This window comes from Passer montanus, unplaced genomic scaffold (assembly GCF_014805655.1).
Source record: "Passer montanus isolate IOZ18808 unplaced genomic scaffold, ASM1480565v1 scaffold2, whole genome shotgun sequence".
In the NCBI taxonomy this organism is placed as follows: Eukaryota; Metazoa; Chordata; class Aves; order Passeriformes; family Passeridae; genus Passer; species Passer montanus.
The window spans coordinates 8,390,640-8,415,608 of record NW_024366591.1 but is presented as its reverse complement, the minus strand read 5'-3'; the positions used below and the strand labels follow the sequence as shown (position 1 = coordinate 8,415,608).

At 35.8% G+C, this 24,969-nt stretch overlaps 1 protein-coding gene across 3 annotated transcripts in view; it reads left to right on the top strand.

The window, feature by feature from the left end:
• SIPA1L2 (signal induced proliferation associated 1 like 2) overlaps positions 1-24,969 on the top strand; it is a 126,497-nt gene that overhangs the window by 83,652 nt on the left and 17,876 nt on the right. For all 3 annotated transcript variants that reach the window (XM_039707522.1, XM_039707521.1, XM_039707519.1), the window contains exons 10-17: positions 708-982; positions 12,073-12,330; positions 15,926-16,009; positions 17,445-17,548; positions 17,776-17,879; positions 19,304-19,692; positions 21,123-21,347; positions 23,292-23,445. In XM_039707522.1, the coding sequence (XP_039563456.1) occupies positions 708-982; positions 12,073-12,330; positions 15,926-16,009; positions 17,445-17,548; positions 17,776-17,879; positions 19,304-19,692; positions 21,123-21,347; positions 23,292-23,445 (1,593 nt within the window). The remainder of the gene's footprint in view (positions 1-707; positions 983-12,072; positions 12,331-15,925; positions 16,010-17,444; positions 17,549-17,775; positions 17,880-19,303; positions 19,693-21,122; positions 21,348-23,291; positions 23,446-24,969) is intronic.

Here is a 24,969-nt window from a genome sequence, read left to right as displayed (position 1 = left end):
GTTGAGAACTTGTTTCACAGCATATAGAAATGAACCTGCTTAGCAAAATCTGAATTTGAAGGATTTTGGCTGATCTGTATAATGACAGTTACTTTTCACTGAATATGCGGAAAGTAATTTTTTTTACTTCTTAGTTTCCCAGTGGCATGGAAACTCTCATCCCATTTTAGTGATATCCTCATCTGGAGATGACGTTAGTTAGGAATCTGCCTATGAAGAAAAATAAATTAATATTTTCTTCATTGCTATTTTCTCGAGGAAAACAAGCTGCTAGAACTGAGGCACTTCACTCAATTTGGCTCGTATTCTATCTTGGGTTTAATACTGTTTAACGCTGAATAAAAAAAGCCTGCACACCTGCAGTCAGCCAAAAAACTATGAAGTAATTGGCAGGGAAACATTTTTCTTGCTTTGTGTTTTGAAACTAAACCAGCTGTAAAGTTTTCAGTAAGATATAAATGGCATTGTGTTAACATTGGGCAAGGGGGAAGAATTTAACATGGATCAGGCTGCCTGCCCTGGAGATGGAAGATTTTTAGCATAGTGAAATGTGTCATTCATTTTGTTTTATGCAGAAACCTTCATTCAAACATAATGTTGGGATAATTTAATGTTTGTATACTAAAGATAGGTAAATATGAAGCCATACACGACTTTATGATGTTTGCATGCCCTGACAATGGCGTAACAATCTGGTGCTTCCTCAGATAGTGACCAGAGGATGCGAAACCACGGAAATGACCCTGCGGAGAAACGGGCTGGGCCAGCTCGGATTCCACGTGAACTTTGAAGGGATAGTGGCGGACGTGGAGCCCTTTGGATTTGCATGGAAAGCAGGCCTAAGGCAGGGGAGCCGCCTGGTCGAGATCTGTAAAGTGGCTGTGGCAACTCTGACCCACGAGCAAATGATCGACCTCTTGCGCACATCGGTGACAGTAAAAGTGGTCATTATTCAACCACACGAGGATGGAGCGCCCAGAAGGTAACAGTTCTCAGAGCTGCAGTTCTCAGTATAATATCTGTATCTGTCTGGCCTATTTTTTTCTCTGCTCCTGCTTAAACGATGACTCTTCTATTGAAGGCCTTCAGTAAATTGATATTGTCCACCATGTTGTGTATTAATACTGTTGAGGCTATTAAAGCAATCTTTTCCCAAAAACCCATATTGGCTTGTTATAGAAGACAAAATAAGATCCTTCAAGAAATTTACTTTATATGACTTAAAAAAGGCAGGAAGTAAATTTTAGTGTATCATGACTGAGCTGTCCTGAAAGCTGATGTTACTTACTTTCTTCCAGATGAGAGTTTTAATGCTGAATTTAAAAATGTGAAAACCTTTTCATGAAATTTCACCTTGTCTACCTTTGAGATTTCTCCAACTTCTGACTATTGGATAGATTTGGGCTTTTTTTTCCCTTTTATGTTGAAATGTAATGAAAATAGTGAATTACTGGGTTCTGGACATACATGGTACTAAGTCTAAGACTTCTACTCACTTTCTAAAGCTATCTAATTTATTCACAATAAATGGTGAATTGCATCATTGAGTTTGTAATTTAAAGGAGAGAAATCTTATTGCAATGTGAAATATATGCTCATGTCCAGGGAAAGTCTGTAATAACAATCATTACAGTCACTGTACCAGTATTTTCAGGGATTAAATGCATTTTTCTGTCATCAGTATTCCTTTTTTGGTGATAAAAGGCACATTTATAATTTCTCTGTTTTTTAATATCATGAGGCAGAGAAGTAGGAATAAATTGAAACTTTGTAACAGTGTGATTTAATTTCTCACACACCTTGTCTAGTCAGTGTTAATTCGGCTCATTCTAAATGAGAACTGTACCAGAGTAAATTTAATTACTTGTCTTCTTTTAGCAGGCCAACTTTAAATCTCTTGTTGATTTTTAATTCAACAGAAAAAACATTAGATGTGTTGCTTTTGGCAAGAGAGCAAGCAATAAAATTTTACGTAGCGTGCAGCGCTGTGAAGTTGATGCCAGCCGTATGCGAATGCTGCTTAATTGGTGGCAATTCTCCAAGTAGTCATTGGCCTGATGTATGACACACAAGGGCTGTCCCCTGCCTCAACCTGCATCGAGATGCCTCCCTTTCTGAACAAAATCCCTGTGAATGTAGAATACCACCGTTTTGCTTAGTTGGGTAGAAATTTGCAATTAAGCCTCTCTTTGCTTAGCTTTGCTATTCTCACCATCTGCTTCTGGGTATGAATTTTCACTGACTTGTTTGGTATACATTTCCAAGCTGTTTACAGAATATGAGCCTAATGAGCTGATCCTTTTCTATTGAAGGTAAAAAACGTGTATTTTATAGGCCCTGATAGAAAAATACATACTGTATGAACTGTTTATATTGTCTTTGATATAAATCTTCTTCTAGAGATAAAATGTTTAAATCCCAGATCAGTGTGGTACATAGCACCCAAGTGTATGTGTAGGAGGAATTTTAACTGAATGTTAGCACACTGAGAAAAATCTGCAAAAGCTGCTTCTCTTTATAATTTTTAGCATCTTTAAAATTGTGACTAATTACTAAGAGAATGAATTTTTTAAAACTATGTGTCTATATCAAAAATTTTTAAAAGCACGTTTAAGTTCTTTTTAGCTTCACCTTTGTAGCGTATATATATATAAATATATATTTAAGAAACGTCTCTTTCTCTCAAATATCAATTTCCCACAGAAAACTGCTCATTTTCACTTGTATATCCCTAAAGATAGGATTAGTGATTTTTACTGTCCAGTCTCTGGAGGGTTTTGAGCTTGCCTTTTTGCAATGTTTGTAATCTAATCAGAGCAGACAGAAAACAGTTGTAGATATTGCATGACAAGTCTGAGAATTTCAGTTGACAAATATGATCTTTGACTTTGTAAAATATATTAATGAATGAGGGAAAAGAGGAGAGGACAGAAAGGGACAGATTATCAGAATTTTGGGGAATAAAGATAGCCTATTACTGCTACTTACCATTTAAAACTTGTGCAAATCCATCTCCCTGTCTATTGCTCAGTTGCTTCTCAGCCTTCTGCAGGTTCTTGTCACAGACACAGAGAATAGCTGGGGTTAGAGTCCAACACCATTGCTCAAAGCAAGCTCAATCAGAGCAGATTGCTCTGGGCAGGTCCACTGGGTTTTTTCTATCTGCAAGGAAGGAGATTAAAAAATTCAGTATTTCAATTTTGATATGCCATCATCCTTTCAGTAAGAAAAGTTTTTATGCATACTTAAATTTAAATTCCTGTACTTCAGTTTTGCACCCTGCCTTCTGTGTTTTCACTGGGTACAATTCTTAGTTTGTTATCTTTTTTGGCTAATCACCACATTAGATATTTTGTATGCACTGATAAAATCCCTCCTGAGCCTTCTCTTTCCCTGGCTGAATGATACCAGCACTCTCAGTCTCTCCTTGTGTTTCAGATGCTCTTATCCCTTAATCATCTTTGATCCTTTGATGGATCTGCTCCATATGTTCATGTTTCTCTTGTGCTCTGCTACCAGGTTTACTCAGAAATTTACAGGTAGTAGTTTTGGAAGTAAAACAGGAGTATCTGGCTAAAATCCATTTCACCTTTGCTTGACAAGAAATGTCCCTGTCCTTGGGGAGTCCATGCTTGGCTAAGCGGGATAGAATCAAGCCTCTGTGAGTGATTGCAAACACATACCTGTGATAAACATTTAAGGCAGGTGTGACGGCTTGTCAGGAGGGAACTTTTTTGTATCAAGTACCTGTAATAATTATCAAATAACACTCAAAGCAGACATACAGATATCTTTGTCATATTTGGGGGTCCATCCATCCTTGACCTGCACATTAAAAGTGTCTAGGAGAATGATGGTTAAAAAGCACAAGGCTTTACATCTATGTTCCAGTACTTACTGCTTTTGCTCACAGACAGTTTTAGAGGTTTTCTGCTAGGAAATAATGCATCAGACTGTCAGACATATGTAGGAAAGTACAGTTGGAGGCTGAAATAAGTCCCTTGAAAGTTTGACTTAGCCTACAAAGTATATGATCTTCTGGCAGTTGGGTAGGCTTTTCTTCTCTGTATATCAACCTGGTTTCTCAGGGTACATGCTAGTGGTTTGTTCTTTTGGGTTTTTTTTGGGGTTTTTTTTTTTTTTTTTTTTTTTTTAATTTAAATGCCATAATCTAGGGTTTCAAGCTGATCTTTTGGCTGCTGCCCAGTTTAGAGCCTTGTTCTCTTTTCGGTGTGTGGGTGTCCCATCGTCTCTCACGGCAGGAAGAGGACAGGTAGGGAATTATGTTTAATTAACAGCACAACTCCAGGCAGTTTCCTTTCTTAAGGTGGCTGATATGGGTTTTTTTTTTTGTTTTTTTTTTTTTTTTTTTTTTTTTTTTTTTTTTTTTTTTTTTTTTTTTATTTAAATGCCATAATCTAGGGTTTAAAGTTCGGCCACTAAGATTTTTGCCCACCGTGCATAGATATAAAAATACATTCATCTTTGTTTCTAAAAGGATTAGTTGCATTAAAAATTTACACACATTTACAATAAAATAAATATAATTTTGGCCAAAAAAAATCCAGAGTTTTGTGAAAAAATTCAAATGTATAATTTTATTAATGCCTGTCTTTCGTTTTCTGAGCTAACCAGCTATTTCTACTTCTTGAAAGACTAGTTTCTGCTTAGCTTTGTGTGCTGGATTTTATGAATACAAAGCAATGAGGAATTTCTCTTTGCGTTGCTTACTACCACTCGTTCCTTGCTGGGATCAAATTCTGAAGTGAGTTTACACAGATTGGACATGAGTGCCATGGAGTGTCTTGGGAATTGTATCCTTCAAATGAAAATGAGTTTCAAGTGTGCAGGGGTATTTCCAAAGCAGTCCCTTGAAAAAACATCAGTCAAAGTGGAGATCTTTAATCAAGTTCTTGACTTGATTTTTTTTGTCTGTTAGCTTACCCACAAATAATCTTCAATCCATCATTTTAAAAGAAAACCAACAAAATGTAAGTGTGCACCCACTGAGAAGAAACTATTAGCAATAAACTATTAACAAAGATTTTTTTTTTCTGCAAACTGTCTTGCATTCATTTATTTCAGCATGAAAATAAACTGTTTGAATGTTGAAGGTGCTTACAAAGGAATGTTACAGGGTGATTAGGAAATTACAGAGGAAAATTCTGCTCGATAAATGTCTTCCATTACTTAATGTAGATCCTTCTACTGAAATCTTGACAGTACTATATGCAAAAGCAATCATGGAATAAGGCCTTTCATTTACTATCCTGTAAAATTAATGAACTTGAGACAAAGCTCCTGCTGTTTTCAGTTTGCTCCGGCAATTAAATAATCATGCACAAATTGATGCAGAAATCAAAATTATTTGTGTGGCATCAAGCTGATATTTAGATAGAAAGAAGAAATTGCTATTTAAAACACAAATTCTTTAAATGACAAAGCAGTATTAGAACAAATTTGTTGGTCATTGTTTTCAGATCTGAATAAATATTCTTGTGTCATATTTGTTTCTGTGCTAGGTCTGTCTCTTCAGAATTGTTGATTTGGGACTGTGTGCATTTGAACAGGAGAATAACAATGCTCATTCTGATTTGCTTTCGCTGGTGGCGTTATGGTAGTGTTCAAGGACACTATATCCTTAATCAGCCAAATCCAATCAAGAAATTCAAGCTTTTCTAAATCTATTTTAAACTGTAGATTTTGCTAGATTATTTTTTATTACATTTTACCTATGTGTTTGTCTTAGTTCAACTACCATTTTATATAAAAAAGAAACTGTTTGAGAGCTGATTAAGAAACAATTTCTAGGAAATTTAGAAAGCAAACAAAACTTCCAGCAAAATTTCCAGGGCTGGCTATAAACAGAAGCTGGAGAGCTGTAGGAGCAGTAGTTTTCAGTTTTGGTCTGAACAAGTGAGAGACTCTTTTTCTGCTGTTGTAGGTAGTTTTGAAAATGGAAATGCTTTAGTAACTATGACTGAAACTGCCTGTGGGCCATTTTTAAGTACTACTGCAATTCTTCTGAGGTTGTTTTATTCTTTTGAACATTGCAAACTCCTTCTTACAAATGAAATAGATGTAATGACTTTTTTTCCAGTCCTGATGCTTGCTCCCCTTAAATGGTTATGATTTCTTTAAAAGAATTGTCTTTCTGGGGCTTTTTAAAAGTAACAGATAACCAGCAGAATATAGAATGTTTGGAAACTGCTTTTAGGGAGGGGAAGAGGCTACTGTGTGGTGGAATTCAGTTATTGTCACAGGGGTGGTTACCATAAGCTGGTGGGATAGTTCATGTACTTATTTAGTAAATTAAGCCACCTGAGCTAGAAAGAAGCCAAGTCTAACATGACCTCAGGCAGGTTGAAGCAGCAAAACATGAAACTGAATGTTTGGCTGTAAAAGTAGAATTTGGATGTACCAAACCTTTAAGTAACTACCCCTGCTACTAATATGAGAAGGTTGCAAATATCTGAAGTGTCTCGATTCTGATGTTCTATAGAAGTAAATTAAAGAACTATCACTAAGAAAATGTAATTATACTAATTGGAAGCTGTATTACTTACAAAAGTTAATCCTCTCTACCAAAAATGCCCCCCCCAAAAAAAAACCAAAAACCACAATAAAAAACCCACAAAAAAACCCCCAACCAAAAAAAAAACCCAAAAAACCCCCCAAACCAAAAATGTTTAACTGTGTTTCTCATACAAATAAAGTCTTTGATTTTTTTCTTACTGACTTATGAATGAACTTATAGGAGGGATTATAATTGCTGAAGTTAATTATGTGTACAATTGTAACAGTCAAGCAGAAATAAAATCCCTTCGTGCCTGGCAAAGCACTGTTTGTCTCTATGGAGAGATGCAAAGAAGAGTTCCAGAGTCTTTTTTCCCCCTTTTTTCTTCTTTCTTCTCTCTACTCATGGAATCATATTAGAATCATAGAATGTTGTGGGTTGGAAAGAACCTTAAAGATCATCTAGTTGCTGTCTGTATTTCTCATTTTCATTTAACAGTACAGAAAAGACTGGAGGCTCTTTAGGAGGCCTCTGAATTGCATGCCAGCTCACCAACACAAAGGTTCTTTTTAAACCTGAATAGTAATAAAGATCAGAAGGACAATGGGTTTATCTTCAGGAAGGAGGAATTGTCAGCTTCAACTCTTTAGCTCCATGGAGGGATTGTCAGAGTCATCACTTCCCTTAAACCAAAGTGGTGGAGTAGGCAGCAGCCCTATCTGAAGTTGCTGTCAGCAATTTCATACATCTATTGTGGTATGAAATTATTTAAATATAAAATTTATTTAGTTTTTAACGATTTTTTGAATTATGTATGACTACTGTTAATAGGTTTCTCAGATGTCAGAACTTGGATTTTTTGTCTTGACTTTTTGATTAAAATTGTCTTAGACCATTTCAGTATTATGCAGCGTCTTGGACTTGTGCTGTGACTGATACAGCACATGTATGTCTTCACTAACTACATTCTGAGTCTCATCAAAACTAAGCTACTAAATTCTGCTTTTCAGTTAAATCTCAATTATATGAAATGAATTTGTGTTTTATTATGTGGATTTAATATATTGCACAATGAGTCCTCAGGCTCGTTGTGTCACTTTGGGCACTACTGTAGTGTGAGAACAAACATGCACTCTGACAGAAGTGATTGTTTTCAAAAACAAAGTTTGAGTTAGCAGAGTGCAGTTATTGTACTGCTGGATAAAGGCTCTTTCTAGAGCATGATCAGATGTTTGGTATTGAAATGGTGATAGAAAGGGATAACTCATTAGTGTAATAAACTGATGCACACCGATGATTCCTTCTCTATCCCTACATCTCCTTGCAATTCATTGAACTGGAAGTTAAATCGTACCGGGTATTCTGGTTATGTTGGTACCCTAACAAATTCTTTATGCTTGAAATCTGAAGATACCTGGGGTCCAAATACTGAAGTTGTACCCAGTAGCTGATAGTTCTAGGATTTTGGACAAAATAAGGCTTTTGGGTAGCTATCAAGGTGACAGGGTGATGATCATGGTTCGTGGAAGCTTCTGTCTTTTCCGTGGAGATGGATTATTTATTACTTAACTAGACTCCCTGCCTAATGTAGGCCCTTCACAGAGCCTATTACAGAACCTTTATGGAAGCTGAAACTAATATTGAAAGGTTTGGCTAATATAATTTAAAAAATTTAATGGGCTGCTTGATAATTCTTTCAGAACATAATGCTCCTTGCAGGAACATTTGCATATTGCCGATTTTATAGTGGACTCTTAAATTTTATTATGTTGTTGTGACCTGCTAGTTGTATCATACAGTCATGCTCTTTTTAATTGCAGAGTAGGTTTTATTAACCAAATTTTTTAAAGGATAATATGGCTCTTGAACCAAAGGTATTAGTAGAAGTCTGTACTTTATGTTGAAGCATTGATTTAATTAATACCAAACTATGGTGAAGGGCAGAAAGTGCTATAATTTCTGATGTGTGGTTAAGATATGGTCACATTTGCTTGTTAAATGTTGTGAGTCTGTTTTTCAAATGTTATATCGGATATAATTGTGAAAGACATTTGATATCGTTTACTTCTTGAACATGAATTTAAGTATCTTTTTAAAACTATAAAATAGAGATATGACATTATGTATCCTTTAAAATGAATTAGAAAGAAATATATGAAATTTAAATTGAAAAGCTATCATTCAATACCAGTGCCATTGTATATTCTTGCACTGGTGGAATAAGTAATAAAATCATAAGTAAAAGTTAGATAAAGGTCAAATTATGTATTTAAGTGGGAATTGCTCTTATTTTTGTGGGATTTTTTTCATGCAAGATAACTTACAGTTTGCTCCATGGCAGGGAGTGGAGGTGGGGATTGCAGGCATGAAGTAATTCCTTCTCTGTCTTCCTGATATAGGAAGCAGCTACAATTACAATTTTACCTATCTCACTATACTGCAATATCTGTTCTTTAGGCAGTGCTTATGAAGCAGTGAAGCATATTTTTTCATATAAATGTTGGAGTGATTGGTTTGATACTTTTAAATTAAGGTTTAAAAGCTTTATGTGGATAAAAGAAGCTATCTGAAACCATGGAAATTCTTTTTTGAGCCAGTTAAAACAAGCATTCCAGGTCTCTGTTTTGAATCCATAAGCAACACTGTTGAATTTTTATACTGATTTGAAACAAGGTTGTTTTATAAGCCTTTTTCTGCAGAAACTGTCTCTTCAATATTTTTTATTAATTTGTAGGAAGAATATGTTTTCCTGATGCAAACAAACACAAAATTTTACAAAATTTTCAGTTCTTACTCATCATGGGAAAGATTATTGTTTACTATTATTATAACATGCTTTTGTTAATTAGTCAGCAAGCTAAGTCAAACTAAACAGAAGTAACAGTCCCTTTTGCTTTTAAAACCCGTGACTATTTTTACAGCATTTAGAGTACTTTATGGGGAGTATCTAATGAAGGATACAATCACAATTACATGTTATAACCGCCTCAATTACCAAGATGAACTATAAAATTGATATCTTATTAACAAAAGTTGTGGAGGGGGTGTTTTATTTCTAATGCCTAAAGTCTGTAGGAATGAAGAAGGGAGTGAAACAATACTAAGAAATTAGCAGAAGGGACATTGAAATTTTAGTCTACATAACTGTTCAACTTAATCAAATAATGGAAAACTGTGTATATTTGGTCACATGAAAAGTTGTGCAGTGCACCAAACTAATATTAACCTTGCTGTGTCATTTCTGCCTTCTTTGATCTGTTTGTTTTGTATGTAAAACTTCTTACTTAGTTAAAAACTAACAAAAAACATTAAAAAAAAGAAAAAAAAAGAAAAAAAGGATCATGGTTGCATTGCTGGAGGCTGTTGTCTCCTACTCCTTGTTTGTTGCAGGCAATGAATGAGGATGAAGGGAAGCATGATCTTGGAACATAAACAGTTCCAAATTACACTGGAGAAATATATAATCTGTGTATGCTTCAGCAGTAGAAGAGTTTGCACAATTCTGCGCAATTTGCTTAACTTGACCTTTTTTCATGGTGTTCCTCAGTCTAAGAGCCTGATGTGATTCTCACAAGTGTGAAAAAAGTTTTAAAAATCAATGCATGGACTGAGGCAGTTTGAAGTGGTGTTCTGAATAGCTGTGGCATTTCAGGGTGGGGGAAGGCTAGAGAGATACCAAATTGGCCCTCTGAAATGATGTGATAGTTTTATAACAGTGATTTCTCTGTAGCAACATTCCATGTCTGTGAGAAGAGATTATTAAGGTGGTTTTACCTCCTTAGGGAAGCTCAAACCAGAAAATCATGATTGCAAAATTGTGTGATGCCTCCAGTGTGTCCAACTATGATTTGTCAGCAGAGGTTGGACATGTCAGATTTTATTGATGCATCTTACAATGATATTTCTGATAAAAGAGTAACACTGAAAAACCAGGAATTCTGAGTTCTGCTTTGGAACACTCTAGCTCTTCAGCTCATCTTCATCAAGGTGTCTTCCACCCTATATTGGCTATTGATCTCCATTCCCAATACTTCCATCATCTATATTTTTAAGTTCATTAACTTTTTCATGTGTTTGAGTGCCAACAGGGACAGAGATTTAGTGCTACAGGATAAACTTGCCTATTTGCTGCTAAAAAATTCTGAGTGAAACATTTGGCTGGATCAGACTTTGCATATACAGAGTGTGTAGAATAGAATTGCTACAGTTGCTCATGGGTCTTCCCTTCAACAACCTTGAATAAGGCAGTTTGCTTTTTGTCTAATATTTTTTCTTCTAATCTGTACCAGAACACAGATAACAAAAATATTCTTTGGGAGGGTTGATTCAGAAGCTTTAGTGCACAGTGATTTAATGTGTGAGAATTTATACAATTTACTTGTACTGTACATTTCTGTTAAGTCATTTATGCCGCAATATTTTCAGGATTAAAACTGTAAACTCTTTACACTCTATTGCACTTTCTCTAGGTGATTTGAATCTAGTTGCAAATGCGAAATGTTGGGTTTTTAACAAAAGCAAAGTTTGATCAATACTCAGCAAAGAAATGGAGCAGAATTGTAGTTGAGACAGAGGAGCAAATTTTCACTATTTCTTACTTAAACTTAATGTATTGCTTTGGAAGTATTTAGAGTGTTCTCTTCATAGATATTTAGCACACACTGCCTATCAGAAAAATAATGGAGATGGAATGTTGAGATTATAAAAAATCTCCAGTGATAATCAGTGTTGACTTTAAAGGGTGTGTGAAGCTTCTATTAACCAATTTCTGAAACAGTAACACTTCATTATTGAGTGCAGTCTGAGTCTACAGCAAATATCCCATAGGCACACTGATCTTTTGTGGAACACTATCCATACTTTTACCTGGGTTTACACTGTCTGTGAATACTGTTAGTATTTAACCACACTGTAAACTTCAGGCAGAGGTGGTAAGGCAGACTGTTTCTGATCTGTCTCTTCCTTCCACTTCCCCATTTATCATCCAGGCTTACAAATCCCTGGGAAATGAGACATTAGAAAGTACACTTTGAAAACACAGGGGAAAATATTTAGGTGCCAGTTAATAATTTGCATTGTAGTCTATGCACTCTGTCATTTGGCGGGAACTTGGTGGGATTCTAAAGGAGAGATTGCAACCCAACCAAGAAATGTTTAATTTGCTGCAAACAGTACACCTGTTTCTGAAATTTAAACAAATCAATGCTGTTTTAGAAAAACTTGATGCTTTATGATTTCTAAATGCCTTGTCGCTAAAAGTTTTTATTATGTAAAATTCAAGCTGCAGACTAATTTATAAAAGTTTAATTATGTTCCCCGTTTTGAAGGGCGAAGAGGCAGTTCAAAGATATTTGAGCACGTGACAGCAAATCTTTCATTTCAAAATGTTTTCTACCTGCTTGGCGTGACAGTTTTGAAGTGCTCAAAGTGCAATGCTGCATGAACACCTTTGGGCACCTGAAATCAAAATATGTATATACTTCTGACCGTGAATGTAAGATTTCTCTCTCTGTTCCCTCCTGTCAGACTGATGAGCATTTTTATTTGTCCCACAGGGGTTGTTCAGAACTTTGTCGTATACCCATGGTGGAATACAAACTTGACAGCGAAGGCACCCCATGTGAGTATAAAACCCCTTTCAGAAGGAATACCACTTGGCATCGGGTGCCGACTCCCGCTGGGCAGCCTCTCTCTCGTGCCTCTCCAATCCTAGGAACATCTGACAGACTGCAGTGCCAGCAGCTTCTCCAGCAGGCTCAGACAGCCATTCCTCGTAGCACTTCCTTTGATAGAAAGCTGCCAGATGGTGCAAGGTAATGCTCTCTCTGGTTAGTGCCTGTCACCTTCCTAATGTGTATTACTGTTGAAATCGCAGCTTTCTAGAACTTTGGTGTCTTGTTTTTTAAACCTTATTTTATTGATTTTTGACAGTATCTTTAATTATGAGATGGCTTTTAGTAGCACTTACTGGACCAGTCTGCTTGAAACAAGTGACTTGGTGTTTGTGGTGGAAGTGGGCTGTACCCAGGATCCCACTGCTGAGGACAGCTGATCTTTCCCTTTAGTCGCAAATCAGTGAAGTGGGAAACTGCCTTATAACTTTTGGATCTTAATAATGTCCTGTTCCCCACCTTTTGGAAGACTATTTAAACAAATAATGAGTGAAATAAAATGAACTCATTCCTTTAAAAATTAATTATTTAGTCTTGTTACCAAGATATTGGCATATTTTCAAAGGGTTCTGTAACTCATTACCACCCCTTATGCTTTGCTTTGCTTTTAATTAAACAAAGCAGAGCTTGTGATTTGAATATGTAACACCTCATAGATGATGGGATGGTGTTCTTAAATGTTAGCTCTGTTCTATTTTAATCATAATTCTTCGTAAGACGAAACTTTTTTTAAAGATAAAAATTTGCAAATACATTTGACCTTTGAATTATTTAGGAAAACCATATGTCTTGAGCAGAACTGTGTCCTTTATTGTTTATAATTATTTCAGCTTATGCCATTATGGGGTGATGTAGTTCTAATTTCCAAGGAAATAATTATTGCATGTTGAAAATATCTGAGTGATACAAAAATCTGAAATACTGTCCTTAAATGGGTTTAAAACAATTCTAGATGAAATCGTTAAATGCCACTATTGCTACATTGACTACCTTATTTAGTAGAAAAGAATTAATGGCTTTTTACATTGAACTGTACACAAGTAATAGTAGTATGATTTGAAAATAAGTCTCATTGATTGCCTTGGGAAGGAAGGCTCCCAGTTATGACTATTTCGTAATTTGTGTTCTCCTTCTCCCATACCTCATCTCTATCCCTTGAAAAATTGAGAGGTGCATTTCTGTAAGCATTTAAATACCATTATAGAACTTAATCTTTGCCTAATATCTTATTAATTAAATTCTCAATAACATCTAACATAAGGAGACAATGTATCAAATGTCTAGAAATACTTCATCATTTATAAAACTTTATTAAACATACTGTATATTGATACAGAAAAGAAATGAAAGCTTTCTGACATGCTACTCAATTCCAAAAAGACTTCATAAACATAAGCTGCACTTCTCATAACACTCAGAAAAGCATGTGGAAAAATGCTTAGACTGAGTCTATTCTTATCATGAAGAAATTTCTGTATAATTTAAGCAAAACATGAGCAGTACAGAATTGCTGTTCTGGGGAAGACATGATAGAGAGTATAAATAATGAAAAGAGAGGAAAATTATGAATTCTGGCATGTGAGTCTTGAAACAGATAAAGAAAGGTACCTAATTGGCAAGGTCTTTCCACGTGGGAAGAGGCATAGTTGATGATTTGGCAGAGAGATGAGCTTAAAACTGCAGAGTTTGAAGTAAGGTGCACTAGTACTTATAAGTAGTCTTGCAAGGGTGAAAGTGTATACTCAGGCTAGGAAAATGATGAAGAGATTTTATAGGGTCAAAGACCCAGTATCAGTTCAAGAGTGCAAGCAGGGAGAAGCAGGTTGATAAAACAGGGAAGATTTAACAGCAGATCTGAAAATGAGCTAAGTCTGAAGTCAGCAATAAAATTGGTTTCAAAATTAAAAAAAAAAGAAGCAGAAGAAATGTGGGCTAGATATAGTTAGAGACTTAAGCAAAAAATCAACTATTGTGACATATAATATTTAGGTGCCCAGTCCCTGGAGGGAAATTAGAGACTGAGAGCTGAACACTTATGCTTCTAATACAATTGCTGAGAATTAAGTGCTTTGAGAAGGCAGTCCAAGTATTTTGGTGTTGTTCAAGGAGTTTCCTCTACTTAGTCACTTAGAAATACGAGGTTATCCTTAAGCTCTACTCCTGTTTTCACAAAGTGGCTAATTCTGTGACAGCTACTCATAACATGTGCCTAAGTGAAGTTTTAGGCAGACTCACTCTTCTGATTTCTGCACCAAGAAGCTTCTGTGTGCTTTAGTCCCTGAGTCACACTTGTTGGCAATGCATCCTTTCACCTGGAGGCTGGAATCCTTCTTGAGAGCAGATGGTTGAAATTTTTGTGTGCAGGAACTGTGTGAGGCAGTCATTGATAAGATTTCTGTGGCTCTCCTTTTGTGGCCACTCGTTTACTAGGCTAAGGGCTTCACACTTGTCCAGCAAATGGGAGGTAGACATGTTTCGTTCAGCCTTGGAACAGCACAAAGCAATATCCTAGCTTTGAGGACAAAGTCTTGAACACCAGCCTGAAAGGTGGAAACATATGGTATCATAGTTTATCCATTCCTTAATGCTGGGTCACTTAATCTGTGCACGAAATGCATAATTCTTGGCGGTAATTGCAAGTTCATGGAACTGAATTAAGCTGGAGCCTATTGAGTACTTCACTTAATTGAGAGAGGCTCCATCCTGTCTATACTTCTGAGAGAAAGATATGCTGAAAAATAAGGTACTACACTATTTATTGTACATTGGCTATTAGACAAAATGTAACAGCTAATGTCTTTAAAAAACAAAATATAATAGCTACTGTCTTTAAAATTTTCAAGCTGAGTGGTAATGTTGCTTATTAAAAGGTCATGTTCTTGGGAAAGTGTTTTGCATATAGAAAAAAACACCTCTTCATTTCCTCCCTCAGTACATGCATTCATTTCTACATGAAAAAGATAAGGGGGGACAGAAAAGAAAAGAAAAAAAAAAGATAAACACAGGGAATTAAAGTCAAGATAATGTCAAGATAATTGAAGGAAATTGTGTTGTAGTTATGGAATGATGTGCACAGAAGTGAAGGAAAGGATGTGATCAAATCCAAATTTAAGCATTAAATTTCAGCCATCTGGAAATCTAGCAAAACTGCTTAGAGACATTGTTAAGATAGGAGGCTTAAAAGTTTAAATAATTAAGTACAACATAATACCCTTCATGATTTTTTTTATTGCTTTTCTATGTCAAAGGATTAATAAAATAAAAATTTTAAAAGTATTAGAATTGCCTCTTCCAATTTTACTAACTTTAAAACTGAAATAAGTGCCAAGGAACTAGCAATCATTTCTGATCCACTATGAGAGCTTCCCACACATGAATTTAGAGACCTAATCCAGCTGCTCTGACTCCTGAGTAATCCCACTTACTCAGAACTAAAGCCAGATCTAGGGAAAATAGGATTTGGCACTTAGTCTTTCTCTTGTTATGACTTTTTATATATTCAGTTTGAAATATTTTATTTGTGAATAAATACTATACTTTAAAAATTCTTGTTAAAGTTTTATGAAACTGAGGTAAGCCTTTTAAATTCCCCAGATGGATGTAACTAATTGTTCATACTGCATCTGTATTATTTATGAAAATGAATGTATTTGATAAAAAAGCAAAGCCCAGTTCAAATCTGAAGTGCCACAAATATCTCAGTGCACTGTTAATGACTCTAAAATCAACATTACAGAAGTTCTCCAAGCAACCAGTCCTCATCCAGTGACCCAGGACCCAGCGGGAGCAGCCACTGGCGACAGCAAGTGGGATATGACGGGTATTGGTGATTTTTAAAAGCTTTTATTTAATTCTTGCAAGAGCTCCCATGCATGTTCTTTCTTAAGCAAAGTTTGTATGGGCCTTCTGGATTTTTTTTTTTTTTTCAAACACTGTTAGTATCTTTTAAGACAGGTTTACTGATCTTTGATGTAATATGCATGTGACTGCAATTTTAAAGTCATCCTAATTTAACTCTTTAGGATCATATTTTTAAATTCAGGTAAATGAGAACTGGTTCTTAGGTTTATTTTCCCTGTAAAAGGCCAAAAATCAGATAGTAACTCAGAACTAGAATAAAATAATAATACTTCCTCCTCCTGCTTCAGCAGGAAGGTGTTTGACTGAAAAAAAATCTTTATGGTCTTCAACGGTTTTGTTTCCTGCTGTGCTGGTGTTGGTCACACCCATTCCCTAGCATATGTCCTGAAAAAAGTAGGAATTTCAGAGGTCTCTTCTTCCTATAAAACTGTGCATAGATGGTCCTTTTGCATCCCTGTTAATCCCTTGGTACTGAAATTTCAGAAGTTAGCTGTCTGTATATAAAAGACCACCCCAAAATAACTAAACTTATAGGAATATTATGTGAGACATCTGTTCTAAACTACTTCAAATTTATGACTTTGTTGTATATATACAGCTACTGAAAACACTCCTGTTAAAAATGTTGAGCTATGGCAGTATCTACAATAGAGTAATATAAAAGCATTTCAGACTTGCCAAGTGGCTTTCAGAAGCTACTTTTCAGAGAAAAAAAAAGTGAATATTGAGAGCATCAGCTTGACTCCTTGAAGCGTATTAATGCTTTGGTATGATTGATTGTGGATAAGATATTCCATGTAGCAGATATATATGCAGTATCTTGTAGACTCTTCAAGGAATTTCACATAACTCAGTGAAATCTCTGGCAGCTAAATAGATGGTAATAATTCAAATAAAACTGTAGCTATTTTTTTTTGACAGTCAACTCATCAAAATGCATCCTGTGTCATTTTTTCCCAGCACATTTATTTCTAATAGCAATCTAGGTTTTAGTTTGTTGCTTTGTGAAATGTTTAAACTTTTGCGGTGTAATACAAAGCAGTGGATTTGGTACTATCCTTGCAAAACTATGATTACTTTCTTTGGGGCTTAGATCACAAAGAGGTTAAGCATATTTTACCATGGTTCTTCACTGCCTTTGAGTTTAGAGCCCCAAGAATACATTTCTTCTTAAAGTTCAGTGTCTTCTTGGCATGTTCACACTTCAGATATAACAGTGTGCTGTTGAAAAAATTGCATACAAATATTTCTATGCAGTGTTTGAAAATGTTTGGGAATTAAGATTATTTTTAAAAGTCATAAAATACTTGTTTTTAAGAGCAAAAAGTGGTGTAGTTCATCATGTAGCTAATCTTACAAACCTTAACAGCTTAATTTTCTGCTTACATTGAAAGATGCCAGTCCCCTTTGCTCCACGAACATCACCAAGGTTCAGGCTCACTGGAGTGTGAAGGAGGCAGAGAACGAGAGGAAACTTTGGAAGGAACTAGACATTCTGGTAATAAAACCCACTGTATCTTTCAAGTACATGTTCTTTGCAATGCGGTGCCTGTTGAAATGCAGCCACCTCCCCATGTGGAGGTTTGACTCACAGGGAGCATGTGATGTGACACTGAAAGCAGGGACTGCTATGACATTCTGCAAAGATACCTGTGTCTGATTGCAGAGTGTACAGGTTTGAAACCTGGTGCTGAATCGTGTGCCTTTCTCCATTATTTTTGGCAGAAGCCAAGTGGCATGCACCATCAACCAAAGTCCTGAGCTCCTACAAAGAGCGAGCTTTACAGAAGGAAGGCAGTGGCAAGGAGTCACCAAACAAGCTTTCGCATGTAAGTCTTTTCTTTAGATGTCATTCAGAACTCTAAAAACAAACAAACCCCAAAATAGCAACAACAAAAAACTACTCTGGACTTACAGAAATAAATATTAAAAATACATTTTAGTAATTTTTAAAGACCATTGTGTGTTTTGGGAGGCAAAAATTATGCTTGCCCAGATGTGGGTTGAATCAAATATGCTTAATCTTTGTTTACAAACTCAGAATTCCAAGAGAGCTTGGATCTGGGGCATTGAGGAGATAAAACTAGTATAGTCTCCACTCAGCTGTGAATTTATAGCTTCATTTATACTGGCTTGTTTAATATGTGGAGTATTTAATTACCCTTTAAAAGAAAATAAAATTATATTTACCATACCGCTTTTCATTTTACGTGAAATACCCATGGAGTGTAATTATCAATAAGCACTATAAAAATGTAACTTGTGTGCTGGGAATGCTGAACAGATTTTCTAGTCTACTTTGTTTAGTAGCTTGTCTTCAGTAATGGCATAATCCTCAACAGCCTAGTGATGGAAAGTACATAATGTTTGTTACCTGGAAAATCTGCTATATGTAGTAGGAGTCTGTACACTGTAAGCTTACATTTTATGTGTTAGCAACACATCTCCTAGCATCTGCTAGGGGAGGGATCTCATGAAAAAGTTAGTCACCCTTCCCATTTATATCCTACCTAAAAGAAGTCCATTTACCCTAGCAGAAGTACATCTGCTTTATTCTGGCTACTGTCACAGACATAAGTTAATCCAATTCTCTATAAAATTTATTTTAAAAGGTAAATAACAAAACCCCTGGACATTATTGGCACAAAAGTCTGACGTAATTATTCCACTTCAATAGCCATGCTTAGTTTAGGGCTTTATGACTTGAGTTACTTTCATCTGGTACACATACATCACAATTGGCTTCAATTTAACTAGCCACACATCCCATTGGATTTGATCCAATGAGCTGCATATTTCAGCCACACTGAGAAAAAGCCAACAATAATTCAGTCTTTGGTGATTTTCAGATTTGCAGTAGAGCTTGTTTAAACAAATAATTACCAAGGCTTCTAGCTTTAACAAATGCTTATTTTAACTGTTCAGAAATGCAATTTTATGGATGTTAAGCAGGTCCTATAATCAGAAAATTCAATTCTGATTTTAAGATTTGTGATAGAAGATGGCACTAGAGCCTTTTCATTTGCAGTGACATCAACCTTTAATGTGTCTAGCCAGCTGTGCAATTCATTTCACAGAAACTGGTGGTATAATTGGCTCTTTTCATACTTTGCAGTTATATGATAGCACACTGTAAAAAAAATAAAATAAAATGGTCTTTGAATGGCACAAATGCAGTCATTTATATGAAAATAGATCTCTTACTATTTAATTTGAGGGGGGTGTCTTTTGGTTTGTTTTTTTTGTTGTTAAGATTGGGGACAAAAGCTGTTCCAGCCACTCCAGCAGCAACACCTTATCCAGCAATACATCCAGCAACAGCGATGAGAAGCACTTTGGCTCTGGAGACCTGATGGATCCCGAGCTGCTCGGATTAACGTACATAAAGGGAGCTTCCACGGACAGCGGGATCGACACGGCTCCCTGCATGCCGGCCCCTCTGCTGGCCCCGCTGCACCTGGGCGGCAGCAGGTCCGCAGGGCACTGCCACACGGAGCAGTGGCCGGAGCCCTCGGAGCCTGCCGGGCCAGACGATGATGCTGCCAAGATCTACGCTGTTCATGGCTATGCCGCTGCCATCTCCAGCAGCCACACGGCCGAGGGCAGCATGGGAGACCTGAGCGAAATCTCCTCTCATTCCAGGTATGCGTTTCTTACGAACTCGGGGTTATGGATGATTGGTTAGCATACAGGTAACTCTTCCATGTTGTTTTGATTCTGTTTAGCCTTCTTTGAAACTGAACTTAAAAGATGTTGATGTTTTTGTTGTATTCAAATGCCTGTATGAGCAGTTTTCAAGTAATTTTTGATGAGTCTGCCTGGATAGCATAGCCAGATCTCCCAGATCTGAGGAGGCCTTATACATGACCCTTGCAAACTGCTTAGATTTTCAAAATTGGGAAACATCCCCGAGTAAAAGAGACGTTTGCACCTAGAACTTATTTAACATACTTTTTCTTTGCTGAAGGAAATCAGAAAAATTTGGACAATTTTTATATACAAAGAAACTGCATTGCATCTCTCCAAATTTACATTTTTCTGATGTATGCTTTACAGTTTTGCTTCTTAAACAGCATTTATGATTGATTTTCAGCTTTTCTTTTTATTACCAATGAAAAGTGTGCATGGTACATCTGTTGTAAAGCTTGTTGAAAGTACACTTTTATAGCTGGTTGCCTTTATCTTCCAGTTCCCATTTTATGGTGACTTTGAAATTGAAGCTTTGGTCTATGTGTTCAGGTTTTTATTCTGTGAAGGATAGAAGGAAATTGTTTGTTCTTCTTTCCCTCTGATTTTCCTGTTTTCAGTGTCAATGAGTACAGGAAAATAATCAAATAATACCTTGTATACTGATTTTCTTATGTGCTTGATGTGACTGAATTTGTCTTGTATGGTTATTCTGAAGAAATTTATTCTTCAAGGAAGTGTTTGTTTTAGTTTATTTGAAATAGGTTTTAGAGCCTTCACTAAAAGTATGTCTTAGTGCCTACTAGTGCTATTATTCATAACAAAAAAGACTGTTAAAATTATCCAGAGGATTGTCTTGTTAAACTGAAATTTACTTCTGTTAAATTTGCTGGTAATTTAATATTAGTGTGTCTGATTGAAAGGCACAGCCTAATCTTGCATCAGCTGGCAAAATTATTGTGAAATGGAAAAGCACACAGGTTTTATGATTAGGGAGATATTTGAGTAATTCCCTATGTAGTTCTTTATGTAAATGTGTGTGTACATATTTACTTAAAATTCCACACACAAATTGAACATATATATATATATATGTAATTTAGGCTTTTAGTTTTGATTCACATCGGTTTGCATTGGCATTTCAGCAGGCTGAATTCCATGCATTGTTTGTTCCAGAAACTCATCACAATTCTGTTCTCAAAGACCTTTAATGTGTACACAGTTGGTGTGTAGAAAATTACTGTGCCAATTTTGCTTCATTGATTTTAACCTTCAGAAAAACTTAACAGTGGGAATTATTGCCGCATGCCAGGCAAAGCATTTCTGATTTGTTGTTGCATAGCATATTTAATTTCTCCCTTTGTGTGTTTCGTTCACTTTTCCAGTGGGTCACATCATTCAGGAAGCCCATCAACACACTGCTCTAAAAAGAGTGGCTCCCTAGATACCTCCAAAGTTTACATAGTGTCGCAGAATAGCAGTCAACAGATGTCTGGGTCGATTTCAAAACCCTACCACAGACAAGGAGCAGTGAGTAAATATGTCATTGGATGGAAGAAATCAGAAGGAAGTCCTACACCTGAAGAATCTGAAGTGTCAGAATGTCATGAGTAAGCACTCTGTTTTACTTCCTTGGGGGAAGAAGGGTAGTGAAAATCAATTTTAAAATAGGATGGAAAAAAATTACAAATTTTGTTTTGCCTTTAAATGTTCGGGATTTTTCTGTACTTTTATGTATCTAATGAAGCTTAACATTGGAATAGTCCATGAGAAATATGTTGTTCTTTGGTGGAAGAAAAGGGCTTGGACTCAAAGGAAAACATGCAGTACCTCCAATATAGAGAGATAATACTTTCACAATGGTGCATCCATAATAAGTAATGTTTGAATGTTCTGTTTAAAGCTAACCTTGAAATTCCTGCTGGCTTCAAAATCATGTTCATGGCTAATGTCCTTGCTTTCTTTTTTGGTGCTGTTTCACAATAAACCATAGCCAGCCACTGCCAATCTCAATAAATTGGCAAGATGACATGCATTAATGTATGTAACAACTGTAATTGATGCAATGTAACATTTTCAAATGTTTAATTGGGATTATTCTTTGTTTAATGGGAATGGGTTATTTTTATCTAATACCTAATTTTGCATATGTGTGCATATTTATGTCAAGAGTAATATTTAAAATATATGCTATAATATATATGCTATGAAATGTGAATCTGAAGTTAGGCTCTTAAATTAGTAATTTTTAAAGGAGAAGACATTACTACCCTCCTGTTCTGGTTATATGTGTTCCTTTGTGTTAACAGAGAGTTGATTTTGTTTCTCTCCCACAATGTTTTAATTACATTAATTGTTTGGTCATAGTAGTATTTAAATTATAGTGGGCTAACTTCCCACCAATTTTTGGATTTTGAAATCAATGAACTACTGAAAAAATGTCTCCCTATTTTGAATGGTAGCTTTACAATAAAATGGCATAATGAATTGGGGTATTTAGACTAAAACAATGGCAATTTGAAAAATTGTCTTCAAGGGATAGTTCTGTTCAAGAACAATTAATTGAATATGACAACACTTCCTATATCAAAAAATATTTTCAGATTTTTCCATGGCATACAGTATTGCCTCACCTCTTTCTTTCTAGGAAAGCTTTCTATATCACAGAGAGGAAATATCTCTCTGAGGATAATTATGTTGAAATAAAATAGCATCTCTAATTAGCAGTGATGATGAATATCAGGTCAATTGCTGAATGTTGTGCTACTGTAGGTTATAATTCACTGAGAATTACACTTTACCATAGCAAAGCTTGTTTTCTCTCTACTGATGAGGCTGCACTTGACAGAGAGTGATGGCTTCCAGTGTGTGTTCTCTGTGAGTCGCAACCTCCAGTTCCTTCCATTACATTCAGCCTGTTAAAGTCCTGTCTCTCCTTTCTCACTGGAAGGAGCTGAAGGTTAACAATTCAGTTTGACAGTCTTTTGTTGACTGTCACTAGATTTTTATGTGTTGATAATTAACGAAGACACCTGTTTAATTTATCTAAATAGTTTTATGAAATTGCTGATAATAAAATGTACTTGCAATTGTATTGGCAATTGATTGCCCATACACTTCAAACATTGCAGTGATAACCGTAATAATTTTGCCAGATGATGAAGCTGGATGCAATATTATAATATAAAATACAATTTTTTATGTGCTGTGGAAGTAAAAGTTAAAGTGTTTTGTGATGAACCTTTGGAAATGTTAAATATAACTTTTGTATTGATAGAGAAGTGTGGTGTGTAAAAAAAGAGAGAGGCAAGCTAGGAGAAACAAGGATTATGCTTGTTCTAAATTGTTCTTTAGAATTCCTAAACTCTGTTTCTCAGTGGTTTAAGAATTTCATTTTGTACCCACAAACAGTTTCATAAAGGTTAAGTGACCAAAAAAATTTTCTAAACAGTGTGCTGTGTCAGGACATAATTCTAACAGTTTTCACTTTGACAGAAAATGATTGCAGTCTTTCAAATCCAATTTCTTGCTAAAAACACCCCTTTTCTCAACAGAGTGTATGATGATATTGATGCTGTGTCTGCATCGAGTCCACTCCAAACTTCTGTCAGGAGTGCTATTGTTGAAAGCCAGCAAGTCTTGTCCAAAGAAGATTTTCTGAAGCTGATGCTGCCAGACAGCCTCTCTATGGAGGAAGGGAGAAGAAAGGTTGGCTGCTTTCTTTGGCTCTATGTGTTTCAGTCTTTCAGTAACCTTAGAAATGAGTTTCTGGTATGCCCAAAATTGCTATACAGAATGCAATGTTGTTTTGTACAAGCTAAGTTTATTCTATGGGGATGACCGTAAGTCCCAAAATATCATTTCTCACAAGGATGGGAAATGTTTGTTGGATGATTACTTATAAAATCCAGCATTTAAGTATGTCTTTTCTTAGCTTGACCAGTGCAGGTTGAGCAACTTAATTATAATTGGAAAGGTTAAACTGACATTTTCAAGGAAGGAGGCCTAAATTTGTACATTTTGTATGATATTAAAACACATGAATAAAAGTAGCCCACTTTCCTCTGCCCTGTAATAGTACCAACAATTTGCTGGAAATCCAAATCAGTTTCATGTAGGTATCAGTGGCAGCTGCTCAGAAGGCATAATTGTCAGTGCTGTTGGAGAGGCTGGATCTAATCTTTATAGTATGAAGACGGTTGGTCATGTTTAATAGTTCACAATAAGTGGATAGTGATCTTAAAATTTGCTGCTCCCCAAAGTAAATGGTTCTGAATTCTGTGCTTAATATGGAATAAAGAACAAAGTGATTAAATAACTTGAGATAATTGTCAGACTTCCATATTAAGTCAATGCTCTCGTAACCCTCTGTGTTTATACAATATGCTAAATAGCATAATCATCATGTCTGAACAAAAGTAACATATGGGAATATTCTAAGTGCAGAGTTGAATCTAAAATTCAGATCACAAATATTTTATAATATGAGGTATGTAAAGTGTGCATTATATATGCTTGAATTTTTGTGAGTCATGTCCTAGAGGTTTTCATGATTTATGATTGATACAATAATTGGAGGGGGTTTTGTGAAGATTCCAAGAACTGCTAGTGGTTTTGGCTGCCTAAATAAGAATAAACAAAGAGGTGGTGTGGCTGAGATAAATGACTGCTATCCCTTCCTCTCCAAGGCACCTAAACAAAAGTTAACTAAGTGATACCATGGGGCCTGACTCCCAAGGAGCCCCAGCCACAGGAGTTGGCAGTGTAAAGTCTGTGGCTGTACCTTCATAGAGGATAATAATCTTGATATTGCTGATCCAGTTACCTTTGACAGTGAAGTCAGAAATGAATATGTGAGATTTGAGACTACATTCAGTGTTTGCAAAAGCTATTCCTCTTAAGCATTTGTTCTGCATAGAGAACATGGAACACACAGTTAATCACAAAGGGAACATGTAATTGTCGTATGCAGGACAAACCAGTAAAATAATTAAACATTAATTATTGTGCTTTGTAGATGTAAAGAAAACTGTGTTTGCAGTGCTGAGAAATTACTTAGTGGAATGGTCCAGCTTTACAGTACAGTAGCATCTTGTTTTACTGTAGATATTTGGATTGTGGTCTAAGTAACTTTTTGAAATGCATGAGCAGTTTTCACTGAACCCTGTTACCCTCTTGTCTAAGCCTGATATGTGATATCCAGATAGATGCAGTGTTTCAAGTAATTTTTAT